The sequence below is a fragment of the Leguminivora glycinivorella genome, chromosome 17 (assembly GCF_023078275.1).
Source record: "Leguminivora glycinivorella isolate SPB_JAAS2020 chromosome 17, LegGlyc_1.1, whole genome shotgun sequence".
NCBI classification, from domain to species: domain Eukaryota; kingdom Metazoa; phylum Arthropoda; class Insecta; order Lepidoptera; family Tortricidae; genus Leguminivora; species Leguminivora glycinivorella.
The window spans coordinates 15661259-15684249 of record NC_062987.1 but is presented as its reverse complement, the minus strand read 5'-3'; the positions used below and the strand labels follow the sequence as shown (position 1 = coordinate 15684249).

The 22991-nt window shown below is 35.9% G+C and overlaps 1 protein-coding gene across 1 annotated transcript in view; it reads right to left on the bottom strand.

Annotated features, from left to right (window-relative positions):
• The window catches only part of LOC125235615 (sortilin-related receptor-like), a 64395-nt gene extending 41729 nt beyond the window's left edge, over positions 1 to 22666 (bottom strand). Inside the window, 7 exon segments of the mRNA XM_048142213.1 lie at positions 1774 to 1935; positions 4431 to 4685; positions 5065 to 5407; positions 9189 to 9365; positions 17356 to 17565; positions 22093 to 22163; positions 22611 to 22666. Of these exon segments, the coding sequence (XP_047998170.1) occupies positions 1774 to 1935; positions 4431 to 4685; positions 5065 to 5407; positions 9189 to 9365; positions 17356 to 17565; positions 22093 to 22163 (1218 nt within the window). The 5' untranslated portion in view covers positions 22611 to 22666.
• Between the last annotated feature and the right edge of the window lie 325 nt (positions 22667 to 22991).

Genomic DNA, 22991 nt, shown 5'->3' with positions numbered 1-22991 from the left:
TTCTTATGGCAAGTGAATTATGTTGTGGTACCTTTTATTTGAAAACGTCACAAATTTATATAATGACAAAGACATATGTAACTCCGTATAGACGGATAAGGTCTAAGAAAAAAACGTACCTCAAAGCTATAGAGAAAAAGGTACGGTGGCCAAGATGGCGTTACACCTTTGGGGAACGCTCGGCTGGATGGCGCTAATATTAATATTTGACATTTTAACACATATCAAGCTAAGAATATGGGCCAACTTGTCAAAAATGAGGTTCAAAAGTTTTAAGCTTCTGTCGAGAGATGGCAATCTATGCACTGTAATTACACATTTTACTTTGACAGTAACTCTCTATAATACTCTATTCTCTTTGATAATGATTACGATTATGCCGTAAGCTGAGGTTGCGCTACCAAAATAATATTTTTCTCGTCCTACTTTTGTAATAAAAAAAATTAAACGGTTATCAATGTAAAAGAAAAGTACCTATGGGAAACATTTGCATACATTTTCAATAATCTTTGATTTGATCCGCAGTCAATGAACTGATAAGAAAACAAAGGACTTACGGCCCAGCCACGACATTGGTCTAAGCGCGACAGCGGTGAGCGGCAGCCATACGTACGAATGAAAAGTCTTATAGATGTGTCTCGCTCCAATGTATGGCTGACGCTCACCGCTGCCGCGCTTAGACCACCTCCAACTGATCCCATCAAAGCGAGTAAGTGATGAGCTGATGAACTACCCGTGATAAAATGGAAAGGTATTCGCTTCCGTGTAAATAAAAGAGAGAACGAGAGGTTTAGGGTCGCCCCACATCTGGCGTCTCGCGGGCGTAACGTCGGGTCAAATGTATGGAAAAAGACGCCGCGTCGACGTCGCGCGTCGTCAGGCTTTGCCATACAGTTGGTCCGACGCTACGCTCGCGAGACGCCAGATGGGGTGTGGGCGGACCCTTATAGTTCATTATGCATTCGGCTACTAACTATAAAATCATCATCATCCTCCTTGCCTTCCCATCCTGACCTTCCAACCCAAAGGGTAACTAAGCCTTATTGGAATTAGTCCTTCACCGAAAAGCGACTGGCAAATATCAAATGACATTTCGCACATAAGTTTCAAAAAACTCATTGGTACGAGCCGGGTTTGAACCCGCGACCTCTGGATTGAAAGTCACACGCTCTTACCGAACTATAAAATATCATGGTCTCTTTTATTTACACAGGAGGATTTATCTTTTGTTGTTTCTCTATAATAGTTCATCACTTATTCACTCTTGTAACACAACCAGAACCTTAAAGTCTTTAAACTAAGAAGTAGAGATGGGCCGAATATTCGGTATTCGGCATATTCGGCAAGATTTTCAATGTTCGTATTCGGCCGAATAATTCGGTAGCATTGCCGAATATTTACCGAATAAACAAAGTAAATAACTAATGAAGATCTTACGTATTCCATTGGATAATAAGCTCCTATTTTAGTAGCTTTCTAAGGAACTACTAAAAAGAGTTAATTAATATATCAAAATATGTAAAAAAAAAACCGTAGCTTAAGAGTTGAGAAGAGTTCAGAGTTGTTTTAACTAAGTTTTAGTTATCCACTAAATCATAAGACCATAGTTGTAGTAACATATGTAACCATTATCATTTATCAATCATTTAATAGGTTTAATGAACATCCGCTTTAAAAATATGGCGTAACCGAATATATTCGTATTCGGCAAAATCCATATTCGGCCCATCTCTACTAAGAAGAAAGTTGAGTAGCTACATAAAATCTACTTACATTTCTATTAGAGTCCACTTTATCCAAGATAACATATATGTTCGGAAACTCCTCATCGAAGGCCAACTCGCTCGGGTGAAAGTCCAGGTCTGACCGATTGATGTGTTGTCCATTGTCGTTTGTGTAAAACAACTTCTTGTTGGCGGAGTCCACAAATACACACTACAAGGAAATAATCAATCAATACAATTTGTCCCGTGTGGTGACGGGTTATGAATTTCACCACCCCATTTCTTCCCGTGGGGGTCGTAGAAGTCGACTGTGGGATATGGGTTAAATTGTGGCGTAGGCGAGAGGGTGGCAACCTGTCACTGCAATGTCGCAATTTAGATTTCTTTCAACCCCGTTTTTGCCAAGAGTGGCACTGAAACTTAGTAGTTCATGTGCTCTGCCTACCCCTTTATGGGATACTACAGGCGTGATTATATGTATGTATGAATGTGTGTACAATTTGTAAAAACATGTTGCCATTGCTTATCAGAACAAATAAATGAAAACCAGAAAGGTCAATATTCCATTATTAAATTTCATCTTAGGATTTTCTTGAGGAGCATGTATTTCTTTTATTTTCAATATTAGAAACAAAAATCCACCAGTTTTGGATTGCTGGGACTAAAATAAGAAATGGTCGGAACTACCCCTATAGTATAATTTAATTTTACTGTTGTCAAAACAGAGTAAAAATGAGTGGCACAAAGATAGTTGGATTTAAAAAATTAACATCAATTAATTGTTATAATTTATTCCTCTACGATAATTCGCATTTAATGTATAATTATTAGGGATGTACCAACTAGTTGGGAAAGCCGACTATCCGGCCACATTTCTAGTCGGCGACTAGTCGGCAAAAAAGGCCAATTAGTCGGCACTTCATTACTGATAGAAAAACAGTACAAAACTAAATTATCAGCTGAAAATATGGTTGCATTATGTACCTATTCGTAATTCCTTTCTTTGTAAAACAACAAATTTCTGTAATCATTACAGAAATAAGTGTCCTACCTAGGATTACAGATTTCTTAGGCAGGATCACTACCCACTAAGCCAAGCCGCTTGTTAAAAATGGAAAATGTATATAAATATTGGCATGAACAGGTAAAAAATCATAAAAAGCACGAACGAAGAACGAAAAACGACATTCAAAATGTGAATTTAGTCGGAAATTATGTTTTCTCAAGCGCCCACTAGTCGGTAGTCGGCCTAGTCGGCTAAATCAATAGTCGGTACATCCCTAATAATTATTAATAAGTTAATAACACAGGCCTACTGCTGTTTTATTCCTTTTATTTTTATTACAAATTGGTATGATAATGCAGGTCCTTCATTCATAAAAGATATTATTAGCAATATATTAATTAAGATACCAGAGAAATACTGGTATACTCATGTAGAATATTATGGAACTGACAAGAAGCATTGAATGCATTCAGAATTGTATCATTACATACTAATTGGTGCAATGTTGCATTATCATAAGATGCGGAGTAGGGTGGAGCGAAAAAACACTTTTCTGGAATTAGCAAACCTAATAGTTATCAATCAATGCCCCTTAGTCTATGAAGCCTTTGTGCAAATTTTCAGATTTTTAAATCAACATCTTCTGCCTCCGCAATAAGTTTGAAATTTTGAAAATCTCATACAAACCTGAAAATTCAACTTTTAGATAAAAATTTTTTTTGGGCAGTATTATGTTCAGTATACATTATTGATACATATTATTACAAGAAACTACCAAAAATTGCGAAAATAGCGTTAAAAATCGCCAATTTTCAGTATTTTAGCGGCTATTTTGGCGAATGTACTGAAACTAGACAAACTTTGGCGATTCTTGACGCTACTTTCGCAACTTTTTGTAGTTTCTCATAATGATATGTATCAATAACATATACTAAACATAATACTTCCGAAAATTTTTTTTTATCTGAAAGTTGAATTTTTAGGTTTGTATGAGATTTTCAAAATTTCAACCCTAATGCGGAGGCAGAAGATGTTGATTTAAAAAGCCGAAAATTTGCACAAAGGCTTCATAGACTAAGGGGCATTGATTGATAACTATTAGGTTTGCTAATTCCAGAAAAGTGTTTTTTCGCTCCACCCTAATGCGGAGCTTGTCATGCCATTATTTAATCAGGCAGCAAATTAGTTGCTACCTGTACCAATTGTCTACAGGGTCATTGACCTAAGTTTATTGAACTTGTGCAAAAGTCATTACAGAACAAATTGAATTTGGTTAAATACTTAATGTGAAAAAACGGTTTTTGGGTGATTACTCATTAAATTATGCTGTTGATATTTTATCATTTGTTAAATCCATGATAATAATTCAATTATCATTGAACATTATTGTTTACTTGTTTTGATTTGTTATTTCAATTAATGAAATGACCATCAAATTATAATTTTATTGCACAGTTACATTGTAATATCTACCGTAAGGCAATGGCCTGAAGACACTACGTCCTGCAATTGTGTCGCTTAACTTCAGACTTGGGTAAATCAATTCTGCTTTAAGATGAGATGGATTTACCCAAGTTTGAAGTTAAGCAACACAATTGTACTTTTTGTAAATTTTGTTTGTTTAAATATTGTCATTATTCACTGGTGTCCTACACAAAGGAACAAAAATATTTAAATAATTCTATGGAGTTAATACTTACAAATTCTGGGTACTTTGGATGATTGAAGAACTTGTCCAACTGGGCATATCCACTGTTTGGAGTGTCATCTAGTTTGAACATGTCCGTTTTATTGGTAAAGTTCTTCCCATAATCATATGAGATGAACAAGGCAGACGGTGAGAACACTCCCTTACTCTTGGGGCTCGAGTCCCGAGCTAGGCAGATGATAACATTGGAGCCCTCACCCACCCAATGTACCATGAGTTGCTGATGGCTATCATTTAGGTGTGTAGTCTGAAAGAGAGACACCTATTAGTTTCCTGTTCAAAACCAGGAAGATCAACCTCTCACTATTTTTTTAATCTTACATACAAACAAGTCAATAATAGATAAAAATAGCACCTGATAAAAAATACTAGATTAGATCCCATATGTTGAAAACATTGTCGTCGTTGCAACAAAAATAGTACGAACTACGTAGACAAAAATAATAATATGTCAAGGTCGAGGAAAGCTAAGAAATAAAAATATGTAAAGTCATCTCGTAAATATAGGAAAAGTGCGCTACAAGGTGAGTGCGCCGCAGTGACAGTGATAAATCATACGACGCCGACCAGGAGTAAATAAATAACAAAGGGGGTTAATTGAATCTAATAAGGAAATAAACCGTTACCCATGTAGTTATGTTCCTTTCAACTGCGGGAGGCGTTGACTCCGACGCATCCCGTTTTCTCCTTTCTAGACTGGAACCATCCTCTTCAGCTCTGTTTATCACAACAGTTTTACCCGGACCCCATCGAGACTCTGATGCCACGTATAAAGTGTTCCCAGGGCTTCCGTACTGTATGCACACCGCACAAGTAAATAAATATATAACGGCAAATATACCGATACGTAGATCAAGTGTCACCAACATTTTGTCATCACTCACTGCATATCCAACCGAACAGACTCGTAATTTGTTTTGTACTAAACGAATCTGACTGCGCCGCTGTGAGAAAAATATTGGAAATCGTGAAGTTAGTCACGAAACATTACAATCAATTTTGACAATGACGCGTGACGTTTAAGATAGGGTTGCCACTCGTATTAAATATAGACGCCTCGTCGTAGTGCATCATACACATTTCGCCGACATGAACAGGCCCCAATTTCATATAGGTGACAGGTGCGACAATTGTCACAAAATATTACATATGTAGAATTATTGGTTTCACCACGCTGACAGGTGCGACAATTGTGGAATACAATTGTATAGGGATAAATGTATCAAATTATGAATAGTAGTTGACTCAAATGGCAATAAGTAAATTTATTTAATGGATATTTTTATATTTATTGGCTGACTATAAATATAAATGCCTTTGTTAACTTCGTTAAAACTTATTTTAAACTATTCATTACCTAAATCCTCTCCCACCATTATATAATTTTTTTCGGTAACATTATTTATGTGTATCAAGTAGGCATTGGTTATGTGTTAGTATTTTGTTTCAAAAACAATATTTCAGTATGGATATAATAAGAAAGATGACTATCTTAAAATTGATTTCCGACCGCAAATTCGTGTTATTTAATAAATTTGATAACAAATTAATATCCGCAATGAAAGTTAATACTTAAATATAAAGGAATAGCTCAACGTTTGATTGAAACGGGTGTATGGCAAAGAAATAGAAATATCTAAGATATATACCTAACTTGGCACTATACTAAGTATTTAATAAGTTTGAATTATTAAGATATATAAAATTTATTTCTTATAAACGTGAATAAAAGAAGAAGAAGTAAAAACATTGACCATTAGGTACTACAATAAAAATATACAAATAACAAATTAAACAAATTAAAACTATTCTAAACTAATAGTTAAAATGCTTAACTAAACTAAAAATATTTGAATTTGGAATTCGGTGTACCTAAATACGAAGGTAACTCGTTCATTTAAAAACGCTCAAATTAATTTGAGGGTATTTGTATAAAATAATATTAATGATAGCTATTTAGGTGCATAGGTATGTAGTATTTTTTATGATACATAAGTTTAAAAACACAATTTAGTATAATAATATGTATTAACGCAGAGAAATCTCAAAAATATACCTGAAGTACTAATAATGTTACGAAGGGGCCAATAGCGTTTACTAACAGCAACACTCTTAACTAATCATCGGTAGGCTTTATGCCCTTGTAATAAGGTACTAACATTGCTGCCGATGGTACAATGATAAAAATAAATTGAGATATCCGTAGTTTGCTACAATTTTAATTTCATATTTACGTAGCATTATTGAAACTTATATCGACGGCGAAGTAACAGGAACTCCTAACTAAGTACGAAAACCTAAAGAATTACTATCACTATCACTAATAGTGTCACTATACCACTCGCATGGGCAGCCATTTTGAACAACGCGTATGTCAACCACAAATTACTACAATTGTCACACAATTCGACACATCTTAATCCTCCTGTCGAGATTCACCGACAATTCTACAAATATGTCGCCTAGAAATAATAATTATTGTTTCACAACATAATTGTAATACATACAATTGTAGCAAAATGCCTGTCATGTTTGTAAGCAATTCTATAGAAAATATTTTATAAAATTGTAATTTGTCACCTGTCATCGACAATTGTCGCTCGACATATGTCACTGACAATTGTAGCCTTTTTGAAATAGGGGCCAGATGGTGTTTGCACGCTGGGTTCGGCTAGCACGAACATGTGCGTGCGGTAAGTTTACTCCAGTTCAACTCCAGTTATTCTAGTGTGTGTGTGGATTGAGTGAGCACCTTCCGAAAATAAATAAAAATATGCTGATCATTTAGTAAAAGTTCTAAAACAATTGTAAAACGAATCTCTGAATTTGTAAAAAGATAAATCAAAAGATACAGCCATTAACATGTGCTCACTCAGTTCTCACAAACTACCAACGAAAACAGTGAATATATTCATTTAACATATAATATTTATATACTAACATTTAGTAAAAAATAGGCCAACCTACCTCTATAAATATTAGATCACCTAGTGAAGTATTAAATTTTTTACAAATAGTTTCTTATGCTCACTCAATCCACACACTTTTGAAAAGCCGAATTTTGATGAAAAACATAAGATTTAGACCGCTATTATATGTGTATAGTTTAGTAAAAGTGAAATAGGAATTTGTAAAATACAAAACGAACCACTAACGTGTCAGGTTTTTTTATAATAAATTTTTGTAAGTGCTCACTCAGTCCACACGTTTTGAGAAAGTTAAAAATGTAAATATCTTACGATTTGTAGCACCTAAGACACTCGAAAGTACTTCAACATTTAGTAAAAATTTTTACTAAATATCCACCATCTAATATTTTATATTCGTTGTCTGGTTTTAAAGATATTCAGACATAACTTTTCTCATACAAATGTATCAAGTAGGGTGACCACACTATGTCGGCTCCTGATTTTCCCCACCTTCCCATTGTCATATTGAGATTGGGGAGTTTCGTTCGTTCAATTTTGATAATATTAAACTAATACCATATTAATTATCCATCTGCAAACTGTTTTTAGGTTATGTTCTTGGCCTAGTGATGATGTGTATTGTGTAATTTTTATCGACGTCAGGATAATAACCATATCGACATGCATGCATTAAAAAGGACATAAATGATAATTGGTAAGAAACAAAGAATATAGTACTTCACTAGTAAGAAACCAGAACCTGGTAATCTAATCGCGCTAACAGATGAGCGTACCGGATTTGTAAGTGGGAGCGAGAAATTCTTTTCTCGCTCCCACTTACAAATCCGGTAAACTATTATCAAAATTGAACGAAACTCCCCAATCTCAATATGACAATGGGAAGGTGGGGAAAATCAGGAGCCGACATAGTGTGGTCACCCTACTTGATACATTTGTATGAGAAAAGTTATGTCTGAATATCTTTAAAACCAGACAACGAATATAAAATATTAGATGGTGGATATTTAGTAAAAATTTTTACTAAATGTTGAAGTACTTTCGAGTGTCTTAGGTGCTACAAATCGTAAGATATTTACATTTTTAACTTTCTCAAAACGTGTGGACTGAGTGAGCACTTACAAAAATTTATTATAAAAAAACCTGACACGTTAGTGGTTCGTTTTGTATTTTACAAATTCCCATTTCACTTTTACTAAACTATACACATATAATAGCGGTCTAAATCTTATGTTTTTCATCAAAATTCGGCTTTTCAAAAGTGTGTGGATTGAGTGAGCATAAGAAACTATTTGTAAAAAATTTAATACGTCACTAGGTGATCTAATATTTATAGAGGTAGGTTGGCCTATTTTTTACTAAATGTTAGTATATAAATATTATATGTTAAATGAATATATTCACTGTTTTCGTTGGTAGTTTGTGAGAACTGAGTGAGCACATGTTAATGGCTGTATCTTTTGATTTATCTTTTTACAAATTCAGAGATTCGTTTTACAATTGTTTTAGAACTTTTACTAAATGATCAGCATATTTTTTTTTATTTTCGGAAGGTGCTCACTCAATCCACACACACACGTTATTCTATTATTCTAATATCGTAAGTTGCCAAGAGTTTGTCACAAGTAGTACTTGAGCTTTTAAGAATTAAATCTTATAGTTCATACTGGTATTTATTGTTGGCCTAAAATCTGGATTGGTTACATTACAGACCACTCGGGTATGATAAGGAACTGAGGACCATAATATGAACTGACGGTACAATAGTGGTACAAAACAAATGAAACAAACAACTTTTGTTATATTTTTATTGGATAAATTACAGCACGATGACTTGCTGCTTGGCCGCCTGCTTGGCCTTTAGCTTGACCTGAGCGGCGATCCTGTCGAGATCACGCCTGCCCTGGACGGTGAGGATGCGGCCACCATCCTGGACCTGCTCGACGAGCTTCAAGGCTTCTAGGGCCTGGAGCGCCTTGCGGGCGATGCTGCCAGACGATCTGCAATTGATTGATGTTTATTAGTTACAGACATCAAACACAAAACACTGTAAATTTTAGTGGGTCTTCTAACGCATGGCACTATCCCTTTTGACTATTTAATAAGGTTGTCAAAAATCATGTCATTATCTTAACACCTTTGCTGCAGCAATTAAATTGCAAGTAACAATACTTTGTATTTATAAGGTCTTTTGGCCTAACGGCCTGGTACCTCAGTGGCAGTGCAGGCGGTCAGTATGGACCCGGCTAATGAAGTAACATCCACAAAGGGATGTCAAGTTGTGCCAATTCTAATAATTTTCTACCTAGCAATGTGAACCGAAACTGGTTATGGTAAAAACCGCCTTCAAAAATAAGCGCGTTACAAAACACGGAGAAACTAAAAAGCCAAAAATAATAAACCTTTCAATTCAGATTTCTTATCGTATTGCAATAAGCTAAAAACATCCAAATTATAAACAAATCAATTATTTTTGTAGTCGGTACCAGACCTGTTCGTCGCCTTGCTATTGCCTGTTTGCCCCACCCAACCATACACAGGCTGGTACCGACTCCAAAAATAATTGATTTGTTTATAATTTGGATGTTTTTAGCTTATTGCAATACGATAAGAAATCTGAATTGAAAGGTTTATTATTTTTGGCTTTTTAGTTTCTCCGTGTTTTGTAACGCGCTTATTTTTGAAGGCGGTTTTATTTTTTGTTAAAAAGTTTATTTATTTGTTGATTTTTAGTGGTTCCTAGTGATATTATATGTATCAGTCCGAATACATGTACAGTAGTGAAAGAATTATCCTTTAACTCCTAACCATTGAGGAGTTGACCTTCCATCATCAGCTCAGCCACATAAAATTATTACCATCAGACGTAAATACTGGTGTACCTTTGAAAAATAGACTAAAAACATTACATGTGCCTATAACATTTGAAGAGTTCCCTCGATTTCTCCAGGATCCCATCATCAGACCCTGACTTGGTGCCAATGGGACCATCTCGGGGTTATACCGGTTCGATCAACAAAAAAATTTTGAAAATCGGTCCACGATTCTCGGAGATATCGAATAACATACATACAAAAAAAAAAAAAAAAAAAAACATTCAGTCGAATTGAGAACCTCCTCCTTTTTTGAAGTCGGTTAAAAAGTGGTTCTTAGTAATTTAGTTGGTTCCTCCTTGCAATAAACCAGCATTTCATTTGCCACGGCTCATGAAAGCTTGGCGTCTGGAAGTAATTTAGTATTGTAGAGTAATAATACGAAGCAGAGTGGCACAAACACTCATGAAACGAAATGTTTGTAGATTTCTATCTCTATCGCTCTTGCGTATTGGTGCGACAGAGCCAGACGAGCTTTAGCGGCGTTTCGTTGTCGTTTCGCATCGCTATTGGTACCGAATATATTCCTTTAACAGAAATAATATTTTTTGCTATATCCTCTCATATGCAGGAATGTACATTTACATACAAGACTATTTGAAAACATACAATCACGCCTGTATCCCATAAAGGGGTAGGCAGAACACATGAAACAACTAAAGCTTCAGTGCCACTCTTGGCAAATAAGGGGTTGAAAGAAAACGAAAGTGTGACATTGCAGTGACAGGTTGCCAGCCTCTCGCCTACGCCACAATTTAACCCATATCCCACAGTCGCCTTCTAGGACACCCACGGAAAGAAAGGGGGTGGTGAAATTCTTAACCCGTCACCACACGGGGTACCACTATTTGAAAAATCATGGTAAGTGGTTTTTTAAGCTTACTGACCTAATTAAATTAAACTCCCACTATGTATAAAAACTCATAACCTTATATCCAATTAGACAAATTTTAAAATTATAGGGATACTAGCTTTTGTTTGCGACTTCGCTCGCGTTAGAAAGAGACAAAAAGTAGCCTATATCACTCTCCATCCCTTCAACTATCTCCACTTAAACAATCACATCAATTCATCGCTTCGTTTTGCCGTGAAAGACGGACAAACAAACAGACACACTTTCCTATTTATAATACTACTAGTATGGCTTCACAGGGCATAAATCTTTTATAAGCTTTCTATTCATTGGTAATTCTAATTATTATTATTATTTCGTTTTAGACAGGCAGCTGATACTGGTACGTCTAAATCTTAGTTCACTTTGCACGATTTCACTTCTTAGATAGTTCGTCTAGTCTATTTTTAAATTGATTAACACTGGTAGAATTCACAACTTCAGAGGGTAATTTGTTCCAAGCTTGCACTATTCTGTTTGTAATGAAGTTTTTACCGATATTTGTTTTGTGCTTTGTTGTTACAAGTTGTTTTTCTTGTGCGCGTGTTTGAATTTCGAGTGAACAGGTAGACTAGTTCTGGACAGTCTCATAGTACCCTTAAATGATTTTAAAGGTCTCGGTCAAATCTCCACGGTCACGCCTCTTTCTTAGGTTTAAAGATTCTTTATTCCCATAAGAATTTGTACAATTCACTTAAAATGAGAATATAAATATTATTAATGCTAACAAAATACACGACAAGAGCTACATACAAAAATAAAAATGACAAGTTTAAAATTCACATTCACACATAGGTAGATACATAGTATCATTATTTGTGGTTGAGGGTAAGTGGACAACAGGGCGCGCGGCGCGGCACTCGCATGTTGATCGGACCGGCGGCGCTAAGGAAAACGTTGAACAGAAACAACTAGATGTGGCCTCGCTGTAAATTGCGTTCATTGGGTGTAGTATAAACACTTAAGAGAGTGTTTTTTTTTTTTGTAATTATATGAATAAATTAATTATAAGCTTTTTATTGTAATGTATAATTGACTAGACTATATTCATTGATTTATTTATTATTAGCTGGTGTTCAGTATGGATTTTATGAGCGATCTATTATTTATATATTTGATATAAACAGTGTTTTCATTACAATTAATTATTAATTGAATACCTACGTTAAAATACAATTATTATATGAGTATAATGATTATTAGTAGGCCAATAATTAAAATTTAATAGATTTAGAAGAATTAATGGACATATTAGAATTGATAAATAATTTTCATTTTAATTTTATTAGAAATTTTAGTTTTCTATCAAGAATTGCTATTATGTTATGTCAATGTGTATATATATTTACATAGTGGATTGGACGATTAATAGTTTTTATTTTTATTTTTTACATACAACCATTATACATATTATACAGTAACTTAAATTGATATTGTTTTAAGTTTTTTATTTTTGTTAATTTATTTTTACTTTGATGTGCTTTTTTAAGTCATTTTTAAATATGTTTAAAGTTTTTGATTCCTTTAGCTTTGCTGGTAGGTCGTTATATAACTTTGCGCCATCGTAGAGAATGCATTTTCTCCCGTAGTTAGTCCTTGGCGTACGCAATACAAGGTCATTGGCATTTCTTAATTTAATCTTTTGGTGATGTTGTTTTTTTGTGAAACCAATTTGCACGTGTATATTATTATTAATGACTTTTCTGATTAAAATGCATGTGTTGTATATATACGTTTGGCGAATATTCATTATGCCTGTTTCTGCATAGACTTTTTTTGTTGGTGTGCGGTAATCGTATTGAAATAGTGCTTTTATTAACTTATTTTGGGCTATTTGTACCAAATTGAGGTGACACTTTGCGGCCGATCCCCAAATTTCAATGAGATAGTTAATGTGGGGTTGTATCAGACTGTTATAGATTGTATATTTTACTTGTTTTGGATAACATTGGGCATTCTTTCGGAGTGCTCCTGTTAATGATGTTATTTTCGACTTAATTTTTTCGATGTGACTCTTCCAATTTAGATTTTTGTCCAATACAAGGCCAAGATATTTTTCTTTGTCGACCTTTTTGATGACTTCATTGTTTATTTTTAAAGGTTCATGACCGGAAACTTTTTTATTTTTAGCGACGAAAAGTATATAGTTTGTTTTATTTATGTTTATTGTCAAAAGGTTTTTCTGAAACCATTCATTAAGTAGATTAAGGTCGGCCTGAGCCTGGTCTATAATGTCTTTAATCGAATTTCCGAAATAAAAGAGACTTGTATCATCGGCGTAGAGAGTTATGTCTCCCTTAAGACCCAAGTTGCTCAAGTCATTAATGTAGATTAAAAACAACAGCGGCCCCAAAATCGATCCCTGGGGCACACCGCAAAGTACGGATTTAAGGTCACTCTGATACTCACCCACCTTGACCACTTGACGTCGGTTTAACAGGTACGATTTTAGTATATTAAGTGCTGTTCCCTCGATTCCAATATTGTTTAATTTATTTAAAAGTATGTCGTGACTGATAGTATCGAAAGCTTTTTTTAAGTCTATGAATACACCAAGAGCAATCTGTTTGTTATCGATATTAATTTTAATTTTGGTTACCAAATCTATTGTTGCAGAAAGTGTGTTCGATTTAGGTCTAAATCCATATTGTTTATCAAAGAGGAATTTAATTGAGTCTAAATATTTTTCTAATCGAATGTAAATAAGTTTTTCAAAAATTTTGGAGATAACTGGCAATACTGAGATAGGCCTGTAGTTTCGGGGTCTGATTTGGGTCCAGTTTTGTGTATAGGTGTAACTTTTGCGATTTTTAGGCTATCAGGAAACATTCCTCTCTCGAAACAATCATTGATACACTTAGTTAAGTCTTTTATTATGAGATTTTTAATACATAAGATCGATTTTACAGTAATTCCATCGAGACCACAGCTAGTATTGGGTTTTAGGTCGTTAATAATCTTCATTACTTCATCACAATTTGTCGGCAATAGTTTTTGTAGTTTTTGTTCCTTCCCTTTTTCTAAATCCATAAAATGTTTATAGTCACGATATTGTTCTGGAATTTCATTCGCTAGATTAAGACCGACATTTGCAAAAAAGTCATTAAAGTATTCACAGATCTCGAGTTTATCGGTAATAACATTTGTACTGGTCTGCAGTTTGTCCGGTAGTGATACTTCCTTAACTTTATTGACTGATAAACTATTTATTAGAGACCACATTTTTTTAGGTTTTGTACTGCAAGCCATAAATTTTTTGTAGTAATATTGGTTTTTCGTTTTGTTAATTTCCGCTGTGACACTATTTCTCTTCTTCCGATACTCTTCTTTTAGCTGTTCATTGTTAGGATTGTGTTTCAGTTGTTGCCATAGCATATTTCTTTGATTTATGGCCGTTATTATATCTTTTCTTATCCAGTCTTGTCTGGGCGGGTTCAGGATTTTAGCTTTGTTAATTTTGGAATCTTTGATGCTTGACAGTAGTCTGGACTGAAGAGCCTCAAAATTGTTCTCAATCGTACATTTATGATTTTCAATTTTCTTATATAGTTTCTCGTAGTCTATGGCTTCGTATTGGCATGATTTCCTTAGAACAGGGTGTTGATTCTCGATTTCTAAGTATATCTGTTTGTGGTCAGACAGAGCAGATTCTATGACTGTTAGATTAATATTGTGATTTTGTAAGTTTGTAGAAATATGGTCTAGTATAGTCTTTGTTGTCGTAGTTTCTCGGGTGCAGTGGTCCTCTTGTATTTTGTTTAATAATTCAAAACCATTTTCTGCAATTACTTCCTTGTAGTCTGTAGTTTGTTTCTCATTGCTAAGTAGGTTAATGTTGAAGTCGCCGAAAACAACAGCCCTTTTATTTTTCTGTAGTTGGTGAGAGAAGGTGTTTAAAAAGTCTTGTATGTTAGAGTGGTTTGTTCTATAAATAGCGCCAATACTGATAGCGTATTTTTCTAAATGAATCCATAAATAATGGTTGTTATTTGACGATTGTTCTTCAATGATATGATGTTGCAGGTTCTTATGTGCAAAGATAGATACACCACCTCCTCTGCTGTTGGTTCTATAGTTGTAGTAGTGGATGTAGCCCGGCAGCTGGTACAATTGGGCCTCTTCGTCAGACTTAATCCATGTTTCTGTGATAACAAGTATGTGGATATTCTTGATCGATTGGATAACACAGCGTAATTCTTCAAACTTCCCTTTTTTAACGATGCTTCGAGCATTGGTGTATAGACATGTAAGTGCTCCCTTAGTAGTTATTATGTCCTGGTAATTATTCGTTACTTGGTGTGTGATTTGGCTTGTGAGCGTTTGTCTATTTCCATTTCTGATTGTTTCGAATTGTCGTTTTTTGGAGGGAGTTGTACTACTTTGGGCACGCCTTTCACATATTTTATGGTAAGGTTTTCTTCACCGTTTGAGACGCGGTTTGCAAGCTCTTCTTTAACTTTTTCAGGTAGGCTTGTTGACACGGTGTTTGGTCGGATACAATCTTAATTGAGTCTTGGTTAGTGCTTTTTTTGTTCTTCAATATTGATAGCACCGTCGATTGCGATGCAAAAGTGATTCTGAGTGGACGTATTTTATCCTGTGCATATTTACCCAATCGTAGTGTTTTCTCCGGTTCGGGATAATCGTCTGATATATTTTTTATAATTCTGACAGCTTCTGTTCTATCTAGCTCATTTCGTTCAATTTGGGTTTCAGCCGCTGGTTCATCCATCCCCAAAAGGATAATGTTTTTAGATCGCTGGCTACGCTCATTTATTTCACTCATCAGATTTTCACATATAGGTTGCACGTGTGTTTCCAGTGATATAGTGCTTGATTTTAATTGCTGCATGTTTTCCTCTAAAACATCAATTCTGTTTGTGTTTGCTAGATTACTATCAGCGATATTTGCTAAATCTGATTTTATCTTGTTCTGTTCTGTTGTCAGTTGTTCAACTGTTTGCTTAATGTCTTTTACTTGCTCTTTAATCGCTGCTACATCCGAACATAACTTGTTTAAGTTTTCCGACTGTTGCGCATTGACCGACTTAAGATATGTCATTAAATTTGAAATCTCACTTCGCATTTCAAGTATATCCGATCGCATGTCATCATCATCATTTCCCTGTTTGCGTTTGTTACGGAAGGTTATTCTCGCCCTCTCAGACTCAGAGTAGTGATCTTCATTTGGTAGTTCTACGACGGGCCAACTACGCTCAACGCTGGGGCCGCTTCCAGTCGGTGAGTGAAGTAAGTTCATGTGTGACATTGCTACTCACGCGCGGCGCCGATAGCTGCACTAAGTCGCTGTGTGAGCAGGATGAAAAATGCAGAGCCCGTCTCGTTTACTCGAGGGCAGGAAGAGCCGTTACGGCACTGACGTCGCAACTGGTACAGTAGAAAAATGTCACAGGTCGCACACACTGTTACACAGCATTGTCTGTTATACACTTAACCACTTAAAGTAGAAAATTATAGGAACGGCTATTTAAATATTTTTAAAATAATTTGGTGCACGTCTGTTCTTTGCGATTGTGATGCGAATAATCTTTTCTTTTAATAATAATCTTTCTTTTTCTTTTATTCCATTAAATTTAAATTGACATTCCTCCTGTAGGATTTTTCCACATAAAAGTACATTTTTAGGGTTCCGTAGTCAACTAGGAACCCTTATAGTTTCGCCATGTCTGTCTGTCCGTCCGTCCGTCCGTCCGTCCGTCCGTCCGTCCGTCCGTCCGTCCGCGGATAATCTCAGTAACCGTTAGCACTAGAAAGCTGAAATTTGGTACCAATATGTATATCAATCACGCCAACAAAGTGCAAAAATAAAAAGTGGAAAAAAATGTTTCGTTAGGGCACCCCCCCTACATGTAAAGTGGGGGCTGATATATTTTTTCATTCTAACCCCAACGTGTGATATATCGTTGGATAGGTATTAAAAAATGAATAAGGGTTTTTTAATATCGTTTTTTGATAATATTAATAGTTTCGGAAATAATCGCTCCTAAAGGAAAAAAAGTGCGTCCCCCCTCTAACTTTTGAACCATATGTTTAAAAAATATGAAAAAAATCACAAAAGTAGAACTTTATGAATACTTTCTAGGAAAATTGTTTTGAACTTGATAGGTTCAGTAGTTTTTGAGAAAAATACGGAAAACTACGGAACCCTACACTGAGCGTGGCCCGATACGCTCTTGGCCGGTTTTTTTTTTTTGCATTATATACCTGCAGAAGTGTGAGGGTGTGACTCCGTTGCGTTTGCGGCCACCGAAGATCTTGGTGACGGTCTTGACTCCAACTGGAGACCGGATGTAGATGTGACGCAGGATAGCGGCGCAGCGTACATAGAACCAGTCGGGGTCGTAGGGAGCCAGCTCCTTGAAGCGAGCGGTCTTCACGAGGTCCATGTGTTCTGGTACCTTGACCTTGCCCGTCCTGTAATTTGAGAAAAAACATTTGTTCACCTCATTTCACCTGTAAATATCTTTTCTTTAATGTTTTGAGTCCAATTCCCAAAAAGCCACAGCTGTCACCAAAATTGCAACATAACCCCTTTTTTTACTATGTTACACATTAAGTCTTGTTTTTCTAGTAAATCCCTAGTATAAAATAAAAAAAAAATAAAAAAAAAAAAACATTTATTTCGGACCACAAAATCCATACAAGGTTAATACTTACACCTAATACTACCACTATGTTAGTTGCCTTAGTACCTAATTACAACTATATAAAAAAAATTGTTCAAAGACAAGTGAAAATTCTCTGCAGCCCTAACCACCGGCAGCTTGGGCCCTGCCCCGCTGCTGGCGGCACCCTAGGTTAGGTTTTTTATAATGTGTTTATATATTTTGTATTGTTTTGTATGTGGTTTTGTATTTTACTTTTATAATCATATTATAAGTAGCCTAACTTAACCCTTCGAGCCCCAAGCATTTATACCAGGGATGTAACGGATGTGTTTTTAACGGAACCGGAAGCGGAAGCAGAAGTTTTGAATTTAGTTTAACGGAAGCAGAAGCGGAACCGGAACCAGAAGCGGAAGTTATAGATGTTAAAAACGAAAAGAAAAAATACCACATAGGTATAACATAAATTTAAATTAATTAAATTACCTAGAACTTTTAGGTGTTTACTGTTCAGCCTGTAATCAGCAGTTTGTAATCAGCCTTTAGGCCCACTTAGGTTTTAAAAACGAAAATAAAAGTTACCTGATATTCTATCTTACAAATGATTATGCCTTGATAGCCGACATAGACCACCAAGCTCCCATTGGCAAAAGTGATCACACTTGCCTAGTGGCAACCATACAAATTCAAGCGGAAAAAGACAACAAAGGTACAACCCCCAGATATAACTTTAAAAAGGCTGACTATGATAAAATCAAAGATAAGTTATACACCAGCCTACGAGACATAAAAGACGAGCAAAGTGTTGAAACTCAATATCAATTATTCTGTACTTCTGTTGAAGATGCTGTTCATCTATATGTTCCCCGACAGAGACCAATGATATCGAGTGCCATGAATAAACCCTGGCTTTCAAAGGATATCCGCAACCTCATGAAACAAAAGAAAGCCCTATGGAAAAGATACTCTCTAACTAGACTGGACACAATTTACAGCGACTACAAGAAAATTAACAATAAGCTAACCAACCTGTGTAGATCTTCCCGCATTACATACGAGACAAACTTAGTACAGGCCGGCCCCAAGAAATTCTACTCTTATGTACGACAACAAGTGACTTCTAAGGTTAGCGTGCCAACGACTCTTCGTAACAACAAAGGTGAAACTGTGACACAAAATACTGAGATCGCAGAAGTGTTTGCAAATCAATTCGCAGGTGTATTCCAAAAGGAACCACAAGGTCAACTACCTATCCTAGAACCAAATCTTAGAATAAACGATTCCATCGCTGATATAGACTTTACAGCAGACAAAGTAAGACAATCGATCAAAGAGACGAGAGCGGATTCCTCGCCAGGACCAGACAACATTCCTGTGATATTATTAAAGAACTGTGATGTGGCAGAACCGCTAGCTAAAATGATGCAACACTCTTACGATTGTGGAACCTTACCAAAGCAATGGAAATTGGCTGTCGTAACACCAATATTCAAGAAGGGCAACAAATTGGAACCAGCTAACTATAGACCAATCAGCCTCACGAGTGTTGTTTGTAAATTAATGGAAAAGATCGTAGTAAAGCATATAAGGAACTTCCTCAGCCAGCATGAAGTGATAAGTGATCAGCAACACGGTTTTTGTCCACGCCGATCCTCAGTGTCCAACCTGCTCTCATGCCTCTCGTCCTGGACCAAGAGTTTTAACAATGGAGAACCTATAGATGTAATTTATCTAGACTACGAGAAAGCGTTTGACAAAGTCCCTACAACAAGGCTACTACACAAACTGGAATTCGTGGGTATACGAGGTAGGCTTCTCACTTGGATCGAGGCGTTCCTTCGAGAAAGAACTTTCTGTGTACGAGTTGGCGATACATTGTCAGAGCAGCGAGAAATTCACAGCGGTGTACCTCAAGGATCAGTCCTTGGACCTGTGCTTTATATAATATACACATTCGACCTGCCTCATAATGTCCAATGTAGCGTCAGTATTTTTGCCGACGACACGAAGTTATTTTCTAACCCTCTACATGATTTCGACCAACTTCAAAAGGATCTAGACGAGATAGCAAAATGGTCAAAGGAATGGCTCATAAGTTTGAATGCTGAAAAATGTACAGTGCTACAAGTTGGTAACCGCAATCCACATCTTGCTTACACCCTGGAAGGAACGAAACTTACACCAGTTAAAGTGCAAACAGACTTGGGAGTCAAAATTACCGAAAACCTCAAGTGGGAAGAACATCTAACAAGTATCACCAAAAGAGCTAAATCTTTAATATACCTCGCTAGAAAAGCCTTTGGGATACTAACGCCTGAACTCATGCTTAAGATATACAAGACATATGTTAGACCCATCTTAGAGTACGCTTTCCAAGTCTGGAACCCTTATTTCGCCAAAGATGTTGAGATGCTTGAGAAAGTGCAACGTAGTTTCACAAAAATACCCAAACAACTAAAAAAAATGTCTTACGAAGAACGACTTAAAGTGCTGAAGCTTACAACGCTAAAAGAACGCCGAGAGCGTGGAGACCTCATTGAAACGTTCAAGATTTTAACGGGCACTATGACATAGACCAGTTTCAAGACCTGTACAAGCGCAATAATAACACCCGTCTGCGAGGCCACCAGTACAAACTAATATCTGAACTGTCTAAAAACAACCCTCGCAAACATTTTCTCAGCAACAGAGTGGTCAAAACATGGAACAAACTACCAGAGGACGTGATCTCAGCACTGAATGTTAACCAGTTTAAGAACCGACTAGATAACTACTTAACAAATTTAAAGAACACATCTTAAGAAAGAATTGTTGGATACAGGCAACTATCAGTTGTTATAACTGCCTGCCTGATTAATAAATAATAATAATAATAATAATAAAATGCTTAAAGAACATTATTTATCTCTCCCTTAGTGATCGTATTGCTATTTTTACTCTGTGGTTGGTATGATTGCTGTATATTGTTGGTTTGTTACTATCTGTCTTGCTGTATATTACTATTTAAGTATGTTTATGTAAGTCTATTTATATTCTCTTATATGTGTATGTTTATTCAATTTGTGTGTTGGAAATTAGAATAAGTATGATTTTTCATTTCGAAGCACCTACTCTTTCTGATTATGTTTTTTATGTCCGCTACCCAAAGGTTGTCTGGTAGAGATCGCTCTTTAGCGATAAGACCGCCTGTTGTCTGCCTCTATTTATAATCATTTGTTTTGTCTCCGCTGTATCTTTTTTCTGTATCTCTTGCTGAGGTGTGCCAATAAAGAGTATTCTATCTATCTATCTATCTATCTTAAGTATATCATTACAATCCAAAAATTTAAATCACCTTGAACTTTAAGATGTTTAGTTGTTTACTCACTAAAAATCATATAAGAATCCTTTTAAACCTTTATTATGCCGTAAAAGGTTTTAGAAATGCAACGAAAACTTACTCGTTAGGTAGTATAATACAATCCAAAATTAAATGAAGTGATTCTAAAAGAAGTAAACTGTATTTAATAAACAAAAGCTTAGCAGCTTTATCTCCCGGCAGTTTGCTTCTAAGGGGATCATAGATAAGCCCTGCACCACTGAATAGTTGTTCACTCGCTACAGAACTAGGTGGACAGGACAAATATTGGCGCGCAATGGAATGAAGCGATTGATGTTTAGTATCGCAGCACGTGGCAAGCGGAGAGATGAGCGAATGACAGGTATAGACCTGTTGGTCTTTGATGTACGCCGCTCATGTCCCACCGTCGCGCTATTAGGTTCCGACATCCGCTATAACTTCCGTTTGAAAAATAACAGAACCGGAACAGAAGCGGATGTGTAAAACGAAACGGAAGTTCCGCAGAAACGGAAGCAGAAGCAGACCTCTGTTACATCCCTGATTTATACGTATTTACTTATATTTTACTGACATCATATGATGTCGCTGGGACTCGAAGGGTTAAGAAGAAAGATAAATAAAGAGAATAATAATAAATAGTAATATACATATAGTGAATAAATAGGACAAAGTAAAAACTTCAGTAAATGTGGAATATAATTTGGTAAGAGTTCCCTACTATTAACAGTTAAACATAAACACTGGTGTATTAAAGTCATTTCAAACATTTGAATAATAATCCTTTGACTGACTAATAAAGGTATGGAACTTTAAAAGGCTTGAATCAAATGTACACCCTCAAAACAGGTATCTCACTCACTTGCTACCAAACTATTTTCTAGGTTGAGCTTATTTGAGGTTCCAGGCTGGTTGAGCTTATTTGAGGTTCCAGGCTGAATATCAATCCTTTACAGATACATAAACATAAAAATAATCTGAACACAACAGGCTACTTACTTTTTCAAGTGGGCAGCGACGGTCTTGACGACCTTGTCTTGTTCAACATCCTTAAGCGTGACGGAACGCATCTGAAATATTCAGTATACGTAAAATTAATTTAACATGAAAGTGAGGCATTTCGCTAAAACGAGCGAAATGCCTCACTTTATTCTAGAAAAGCACCAAATGGCTAAAGTTAGGTTATGTTACAAGAATTGAATTATTATTTATAACTTATAATGAGAGTCAAATTTAACACTATTTTATTGGAGAACCAGATGTAGTTCACTAGCCGAGCGTTAAATAAAATTATTTTGCTGAAATAATTGAAATAACCATCGAAATGGCATCTACGCTCGTGTCATGACAGTTCTTGAATACGCCAACTCTTCAAGTACGAAAGGAATTTGCTCTTTCAAAACCTAAATGCACAAAACGGTAGTCTGGACATTACCTTAACTTTCAGCTATCACAAATATGCCAAACTGTTTTATAATTACACAAAATAATCAAAATCCCATGTGGCTATAACCCACCTTGCTTATGGCTGTCAACCGGAAGAAAGAACGAAAAAAAAAAATACAGTGTTGACATTATAATACTTTGAAATCTACTAAAAGTTGACTATTGGTAACTAAAGCTAGGAACACACTACGCGGACGTCCGTCGTGAATCTACCGCGGACGGGAATCTGGACAATGGAAATAGACATAACCGTGCAAACTATCGGTCGACGGACGTGGACGTGGCCTTGAGCGCATGGACGTCCGATCGAAATCTGGCTCTCTGGATGTTTTGTTCCGTGCACACTGATAGGTCGCGGTCGCGGTCGTTTAAAGCTAGGAACACACTACGCGGACGTCCGTCGTAAATCGACCGCGGACGGGAATCTGGACAATGGAAATACACATAACCGT